Source organism: Ipomoea nil, unplaced genomic scaffold, assembly GCF_001879475.1.
Source record: "Ipomoea nil cultivar Tokyo-kokei standard unplaced genomic scaffold, Asagao_1.1 scaffold0188, whole genome shotgun sequence".
In the NCBI taxonomy this organism is placed as follows: Eukaryota; Viridiplantae; Streptophyta; class Magnoliopsida; order Solanales; family Convolvulaceae; genus Ipomoea; species Ipomoea nil.
In genome coordinates, this window is record NW_017616616.1 from 1,366,085 (window position 1) to 1,375,353 (window position 9,269).

Genomic DNA, 9,269 nt, shown 5'->3' on the forward strand with positions numbered 1-9,269 from the left:
CTCTAAAATGTTCACTGACTTACGCGAACCTTCTCTGTTTCCGGCGTCTTGACATACTCGATTTTAAATCATCGCACGTCCAAGTAATTCACTGTTAAAAAAATTTTCAAATAATCTGACCGTAGCTTTCGGCCGTTGTGGAATTGCTTTCTTTCCCAAATGCCGATCTGAAAAATCGGGTGACCGGAACAAATCTAAAACAAACTAATAAATACAGTATCATCAGGTAAAACTTATTGTTTAAAATGAAATTAAGAAATACATCATATTTTCTAATTACTTAATATCAGTTCAATAATTATTTGTTTAAACTTATTCGTCTCTCCAATATTATTGTTCATGCAACTGATTTAAATTTTAAAAAACTTTTTTTTTTTTCAATTTAGTAATTGATTTAGTAACTTTTTTAAAAAAAACCCTCTCAAAACTATATTAGAATGAATAATTAAATTGTTGTCGATCAACAAAATTGTAAGAATAAAAAAACAGGTTAATCTTATTTTTTAAAATCGGATACTCTAATTTTTTTTCAGTAAACAATAAATTAATTTATATAATAAAATGTTAACTTAAAAATACTGGAATGTATTACCTGCTTATCATTAAATAACAATAATTGTAGATTAACATGTATTGAAAATAGATAAGTATGCTGCATTATATACCTTAAAATGATGCAATTTCATTTAATTAGTATTTAATACCTTAACATTCAAAAAAAAAAAAGTATTTAATACCTTAAAATGATGCAATTTTATTTAGACGGGAAATTGATTGGCAAAAAACATTTTGCTATTATATAGAGTAATAAGATTATTATTATTATTATTATTATTATTATTATTATTATTATTATTATTATTAGTAGTAGTAGTAGTGGTAGTAGTAGGTATCCCAACTTGTCCGACTAATCCTAAACTCCCAGAGTTCCACTTCTATTTATACACTATGCATATGTGGTCTTTTCAACTCAAAGAATCACCACTGGAGTTTGATCTTGTGATAATCCATTGAAACGATAAACAAATAGTGTCTACATAGTAGTTGACCTTAATCTTTAATACATAAACTCAGATCAAAATAGTGATTAATTAGACACCTTTTGATCGAATCTTTTACTTAGATAATTTAGTAATAAAAATGTATGACGTCAAAATTTAGTTCTTTTAATGAAGTAATTAACCAGTCAAAGAAATGTTACATCAAATTAAAATTATTTTGTCAAAGGTAACATAGACCATCCGGGGCCTCTATAGGCCCATAAAATGTATGGATGACAGTGAAAGACCAATCGTTATACCGTGCATCAGTAGCATATAGTAATGTGCATCCTGCACATTTCAAAACGACGTCGTTTTGTTAATTTCAGGTATAAAATTTTGTGCATTCTATTATATAATTCTGTACATTCGAAACATGAGAATTTTCAGTTATAAAATTCTGTGTTTTCAGGTAGAGTGAATTCCATTTTTGGTCCTACTGTTATAGGGGCGTTTCCAATTTTAGTCCAGCTTAATTTTTTTGCCACTTTATAACCACTATTATTGAATGTGTTTCATTTTTAGTCCTACCGTTAGTATTTCCATCAAGATGTCATGTAATCTAGGGGTATTTTGATCTTTCTTCTCATCCAAGACTATGTTTGACTAAAGAAATGAAAATATTAAACCTAAAACCTAAGAAACCTCGCCGACCCATGTTGGAACGAACGAAAAGATGTAGTTTTGGTTTCCCATTCTCGTTGTTCGAAGAGCCATCTTCGAATATCGGAGGAGGAGAACGAAGTGCCTGGATTAAAAGAGAAGAGACAAACTAAAAAGACCAAAATACCCTTGGATTATACGGCCTCTTGACGAAAATATTAACGGTGGACTAAAAGTGGAACACATTCAATAACAATGGTTGTAAAGTGGCAAAAAATATTAAGGTGGACTAAAATTGGAAATGCCCCTATAATAGTAGGACCAAAAATAGAATTGACTCTTTCAGGTATAAAATTTTGTGTTTTTAGATATAAAATTCTGTGTATTCTATTATATAATTCTGTACATTCGAAACATGAATATTTTTTTAAAAGTTAAGAGTTTATGTGTATTATGTTAAGAGTTTATGTATATTATGTATTATGTTAGATTATGTGTATTATCATTTCAAAAAATAAAATTATGTGTATTCAGTTATAAAATTCTGTGTTTTCAGATATAAAATTATGTGTATTCTATTATACAATTCTGTATATTCAAAACATGATTTGTTTTTAAAGAAGTTAACAGCAGATACACAAAAAGATACAAAACGACATCATTTTGGGACTGGGCCACAATATTATTTGCCGTGAAAGACTGTACATCTAAGATATCACATCAAAATTTATTTATTTAATAACTCTATTACTCATTTACTCCTATTAGGGTGTTTTGCAATTAAAAAGAGATAATGGAAATGTGACTTTGCCTAGTCAAATATATATATATATATATATATATATATATATATATATATATATATATATATATAAAGTATCATTAAATGAATGCTAATATGTCAAATGCACGTGATTTTTAATTTGTAGAAGTTGATACAAATTAGTTCGATTAACTTTGATTTATGGGATAATTCGTAATCGGGCCGCTACTCGAAGATGTATTTTAAGTAAAATTTACGTTGTGACCTTAATCAGCAAACAACGACAAAGAAGTAAACTATAGTCTAGATTTTTTCATAACTAATTAACCGGCTCAAACTAATAATATAAATGGATTGTGTTGCTTTAATATAAGCACTCGATATTTCTTTATAATAAATGTATTGTATTTTTATACATGATAATAAATAAAAAATAAGAGAAGAAGTCAAAAAACAATTATGAACCACTCTACTAAAAAAGTCAATTCATTTTTTTTTTGAAAGCCAAGGAAATCATATTGCATTAAACTGAAGACGAGATAAAAGGTGGAGGATAATCCCTCCAGACCGAACGTGCTTTAGTCAATTCATTTAATAAATGAAAGAGAACACTATCTACAAACTATTGCAATGGGCTATGGCGGATTGGCGGGGAGTCGGGGACGGGGGCAGAAGATATATCCCCCCGGCCCCAACCATACATTCTCATTTTACTTTTTGCATTGCGCATGTTATGAAATTCATTTTCCATCCTTGTCCATAGAGGGATTTTGCGAATTTGTAGAATCCCTAACTTACAAATTTAATAACTTATATTTAATATAAAATTTATAACTACAAATTTCAATGTTAATGCATCTAAGTGATCAAAGTATTTGCCTAATAACTATCAACTTCAATATACGTATTTGATGTGATTCCACTAGGGACTCAACAATATCAAAATCCTTAATTTAGTAAAACCTATCCAAGTTTGACAAATGAAGGTTATAACTACAAATATGAATCATAATTCATATATGAATATAAAATATTAACTCTAAATTATTTATGAATTCTTGTTGATATATATATATATATATATATATATATATATATATATATATATATATATATATATATATATATATATAAAAGATTCCTTATCATATTCTACAGTATTAATAATTCATCAAAGTTCAAAGTAAGCCATGACTATATTATATTGGGACAGGGAATCTCCAGAACTTGGGCCATTTTCCTTAGCCAAATCATATATGCTTCATCACTTGGAATATTCATGTTTGCTTATAATAAGTAGTTGTATGATTGAGCTTTTCAGCTGTTTCTATATATTCTGTTTTTTTTTTAATATATATATATATATATATATATATATATATATATATATATATATATATATATATATATATTCTAAAATTCCATTTCATCTTTTGAAATTATATGTATTATTCTAGTGTTTGATATAGTGTGATTTTAGACTTAATTACATAATTTTATAAATCTCAATAAATATTTAATGTATTAGATAATTATACCAATTGTTATAAAATATTACATATATACAAAGGACATTATAAAATAATTAAAAATCTTTTAGACCATGTTAATAATAATTAAAAATAAATTCGTTTTACACGGAAATAAAAATCATATGAAATTCTCTTTTTCAAATATTCTACAATCTTGATATTTAATTTGAGAAGTGTATTATAGCCGTATTGACTTTTAAGAATGATCTTAACACAACATATTTGTGAAATACCGAGAGTGTAAACTATGCCCTAATGACACATTATAGATATTTTCATGGTGAAGCTATAGGGTATACGTGGAAGAGCTTAGATTATAAAAAGTTAAATAGTGAGATATGTTCGCAGAGTGTCACATATTCTTAGGGCAATCATTTTATCGTGGACTAGGGTCCAATATGAACATTGTAGACCCTTATCCAAATTATGTACATACAGTTAACACATTATGTACTTTTAGATAAAAGATTATGTGCATTCAATTATTATGTATATTTAGTTAACAAATTATGTACAATCAATTATAACTAAATGTACATAGTCTGCTAACTAAAAGTACATAATACTTTAACTATATGTACATAAATTGGCTCAGGGTCCATAATGTGCATGATGAAACCATGAGCTACGATGTAATTTGCACTCTTAGATAAGAAAATACTTAAATGTAGTGAATTTGAGTCAAGTGAGTAACTAGAAGCTAGAGGAGAGTGAGAAATTATATCATGGACCAGAGTCCATATTGCATCAAGGATTATATACCTACAAAATTGAGATTTCAATATTACAGATACTATCTTGTAATAGAGTCAATAGTATTCAAAAAAAAAAAAAAATGTTACATACAAGATGTTAGATATATGTACAATCATAAATTGGGTTCCCCTATTGTCCGAGCCCTAAGAAAATGCCAGGGTCCTGTTCCTGTTCCCATCCTGCAAAGCATCAACACAATACAAAAAAACATAACCAAACAACCTTAAATTCTCATCACCTAAGCTTCCAAACTTAGCTAGCTGAAGCATAGGTGAGGATTATGGTCAGCTAATTGAAGCATGTGTTCCGTCTCAACTAAAAGTTCAATCAGTAGTGGGGCACCGAGACTACACATTTGTATTCAATATATTATATGCTCAACAAGGCCAATAGCCCCGTTAGAAGTGTCCACGTTACCTCAAAAGGCCAGCGATTGTGCGGAGAAGCATGAATATGCTTAGCGCGATCCATATCCCGATAAAACCATTGTTTTCCAAGAGAAGGAACTCGGAGGCAATGGTCATTGCAGACACCAGAACCTGAAAAGACAAGACGGGATGAATTCTTGGAGCCTTTTTTCGATCCCTCTTTGTGTGTAAATGAAAATGGCAGGTGATATGTAGGCTAACCATTGAATATGCAGAGTAGAAGAAATCAGATGCTCCGAAGTTGATACCATCGAGAACAAACGCAAACGAATTGATTGGCTGCGTGCCTGCAACGAACTGATAGATTGAACAAAACAATGCCTTAGTTCATGATTTCTCGTTAACAAGAAAAAAAAAAAAAGTGTTTAGTTTGTGTTGTGGGAGATACCGGGATGGCTATGGTTATAAGGCCAATAACATTTTTGTCCTTCGAGAAAACTCCTGATCCAAAACATAAACCTAATCCCACGACAACAGCAAGTAGAAGTCCCAACACGAACCCCATCTACACAACATTTTTGTCTCCGATTATATAAAGTTTTTCAAAGAATAGCATTCGACCATTTGTATATATGTACCTGCAGCACTCTGAAAGCTACGGTCTCAGCTTTCTTGTAGTCTTTCTCAGCAAACGAAGAAGCAAGAATCGCCTAGAAAGCGAGACAACAGAATTGATCAGCACCTTAACTAAGGTTAGATTTTAGTATATACTATGTTAATTGTTGAGCATATAACATAAATGTGCAATCCAACTATCAGCTTAGACTTTTAGTTGAGATGGTGCACATGCTTCGATTTGGTATCAGAGCCATGCCAAAGGTCACGTGTTGCTTGGAGCACATCAAAAGTATCGGCCCACACACGTGAGGGGGCGTGTTGAGCATATAATATAAGTCTGGCTGGTATTCTGCGTATGTAATTACCTGTCCTGCAATGGCCAAGCCATCAGCGAGGAGCGATGAAGTCAACCAGACCTGTAAGCAGACTTGAAATGCGGCCATAGGTATCGAGCCTTGTCGTGCAGCCAGAGAAGCGGCCAGGGTCACACAAAATGTCGCGGCTATCACCCGTGCAAGTAACCAGAAACCTGCAGAAAATTCAATGAACGTTATAATAAGCAACCCGGAATTGCCAGAAATCTAATGGGAATGATTAGTCAAGAAGAGTCTCTTACCGTTCTTGAGAAATTTACTGAACTGCAAATCTTTAGAACTCGGTGGTAACAACTCGACTTCTTGCATCAACTTGCAAAACAGGATCAGTGCTAATAAGTACCTGTAGGAAAAGGCGAGGGGGTGTTAAGAAACTTAATTACGACAATAATACCGAACAGAAAATTAGAGATCAGAGTTTATGTGAATCGAGTTCTGACGCAAAGGCTTACTGAGAGATTACATGAGCAACAGCAGCACCGCTAACACCCAAACGACAAGCAAATATAAAGATTGGATCCAAGATTACGTTTGTTGAATTGCCTGCAGCTGTTAGCCCAGAAAATTAATGAGTTCTTGATGATTTTAGCCATTGAAGAGATCGAGCAACGAAGGGTCAGTTACAGAAGTAAAGATCTTATTTTCTTACACTAAGAATGATACGAAACTAAGGATTTGCTACTACTCACCAGTGGCATATAAAGGGGTTGTAGTATCCTTTAGACCGCGAAAGATTCCTTGCATTGCCAAGGACAGAAGAACAGCGGGGGCTCCAAGTGCTCTCAGAGTTAGATACTTTCGTGCGGGGTTTAACATGGGAGATTCCTGTATGGTTTCAAGAAAACCAAGAAAAGTTGTTAATGTTTCTGCAAATATATGCCACACTAATGAAATTCTCAGGTCAAGGAAGGAAATCGGGAGTTCGGGAAATTGAACCATGTGCTCCATCTCAACTAAAAGCTTAAGCTGATAGTTAGATTGCACATTAATGGTTATATGCTCAACACGAGACTATATGAAATGTTGGTGAGAACTGAGAACTAGAAGAAAACTCACAGATTTGACACCCATTAAGCTCAAAAGTGGTTTTGCCAGAACTACGAGGATGACTGTTTGGAGAAGGCCAAGAACGCAACCCATTATTAATGCAGTTGATGCAGAAGGGATCTGTTGTTTCTCGCGCTTAACTTTTCCTTTTCCTTTTCCTCCACCAATCCCAGTACCAATCGGAGATTGAGGCACAGTTGTTTCAGAATTTGATGAAAGAACTGCAGACCCCAAACTAATATGATTAAAAATTTACTTCAAAGAGTGCCTCTATTAATCTATTATCTATATACCGTTTTCTGGTGCAAATTCCTTTGTTTTGTTGCTCATGGCCGAAGCGTTCTCCATGTTTTCAAGATCAGAATCTTCTTCTGGCTTTAGTTCTATCAGTTCATAACCCTTGGGTGATCCTTTACCCGAGCCCCCCTCGATTCTTGACGATTCACTAATCTTTTTAGCGGTGCCTTCCTCTGCAACAAAGGAAGTTGTAATGTTAACGAGAGGGAATATGGTAACCTTGTTGGCTTGATTGATGATGGAAATGGCAACTCCAACAGCAGCAACTTCCACAGAACCTGTCACACACAACAAAAAACATTCATGATTTTGTTCTTCACTATCCAAGCAAAAGCAGCAGTTCACTTCATACCAAATCAAAGAAATAGTGATTAATTGCCAAAAAAATACACTAAAATAGTGATTACTTTTGCCCAACAAGGCGAAATTCCCTCGCCCTGGCCCAACAGATAGGACGGTGACTCGACAGCCCATTAGGTGGGAGGATCGGTGCCTGGTACCCAGAAGCCCACCACGTTAGATGTAACTCCCGGGCTGCCAGGCTCAATCCTGTGTCCCTACCCACAATCTACTAAACACGAACAAAGTGAATTGGCCCTATTTTGGTAACATAGTTAGCTTATCAACCAATTTTGGCTTATTTGACCACTATTAACTGTTTGACTTGGTTAAATAACCAATATAAGTGTTTGATTAATTAGCTTTTTTCTCCAAAACACTAAAATTCAAAAAGCAACTCAAAGTACTTTTTTTCGATAAGCTTTTTGAGAAAGTCATTTTGCATGTAATCAGCTAATGTACCAAACATTTTCTACAATCAACTAGTCAAACCCACTAACCCAATAAGCTAACAGCTATTTACCAAACACCTCCAATATGAATTAGTGCATACGTAGAGAATGGAATACTAAAAGGTTGAATCTAACCATAACCTAACCCATATGTTTTCTCTAAGTTTTCAAGGTGGATTCTCAGAAATGTGTATACCTAAATGCCCAATGAATGCAGTATCAATCAGAGAAGCAATGGGATCTGCAGCTAATGCAAGAGTTGCAGGGACTGCAATACACAGTATCTCCATACCCAGATCATCCAATCTGAAAACATGCCTGAAAAAAACATATTTCAAAAGAATCAGTCATCTAAAAAAACAGTAATATTTTTTGAAGGGGGAGAAGAAAAACTCAAACCTGACATCATTGAAGGTAATCAAGAATGGAAGCTTCAACTTCTTCAGAAGAGGAGCAAAATCATCATCATCATCTGCATAATTATGCTCAGCCATGCTATTTCTACTTGGTATTTACTAAAGGGTACAAACAAAATGGCTTAAATTTGACTAAACCCTCTGCAAATAAGCAGAAATTTTCAAGAAACCATAAAATTTGAGCAGAGTTGGAAGGAGGGAAGGTGAGAAACCCCTTTCATGCTCAGAAAAAAATTTGCGCTTTGTCCAAATGTTCACGTAAGCCTGTTGTGATGCTACCTAGTTCTTCATGTCCTTTCCCCAAATAAGCCTGCTTTAGCCCTTTAATTTAATTATTATTACGGACTATAATAATTTATTTATGGATGGTGCAATCTTGCAGCTACCAACTTACTTTAGTTTTATTTATTTTGAAATCACGAGAGAAATCACATTTATTGTCCCAATAATTAATAATGTTAAGAAAATTTAATGTGATGAACTTGACTTGAAAAATATTGATAGCAATTAAACTTATGATATTTGGGTACCAAAAATTTCATCCACTTAATTACCTTTTTGGACAAGAAAAATATATAATGTGTAAATCATTTTATACTCCTTACTTTTACTCTATATATAAAATCTTGATATAGACACTCGTATTAGGACTTTCATAAAAAAA

The 9,269-nt window shown here is 32.9% G+C and overlaps 1 protein-coding gene across 2 annotated transcripts; it reads right to left on the bottom strand.

Moving 5' to 3' along the window:
* Positions 1–4,639: 4,639 nt before the first annotated feature.
* On the bottom strand, positions 4,640–8,931 carry LOC109181253 (protein DETOXIFICATION 43-like). 2 transcript variants are annotated; one of them, XM_019331005.1, is made up of 14 exons: positions 8,589–8,929; positions 8,386–8,507; positions 7,395–7,676; positions 7,111–7,322; positions 6,744–6,879; positions 6,507–6,603; positions 6,297–6,397; positions 6,046–6,209; positions 5,701–5,772; positions 5,511–5,627; positions 5,324–5,419; positions 5,112–5,233; positions 4,776–4,873; positions 4,640–4,721 (listed from the first exon to the last, which is right to left on the bottom strand). In XM_019331005.1, exons 1-13 carry the CDS (start codon positions 8,681–8,683, stop codon positions 4,807–4,809), a joined length of 1,683 nt encoding a protein of 560 aa, XP_019186550.1. In that variant the 5' UTR covers positions 8,684–8,929; the 3' UTR covers positions 4,640–4,721; positions 4,776–4,806. The 2 variants fall into 2 exon arrangements, with proteins under 2 accessions (XP_019186550.1, XP_019186555.1); XM_019331010.1 differs by lacking the exons at positions 4,640–4,721; positions 4,776–4,873 and adding an exon at positions 4,880–5,025 and having other exon boundaries at positions 5,095–5,233; positions 8,589–8,931.
* Between the last annotated feature and the right edge of the window lie 338 nt (positions 8,932–9,269).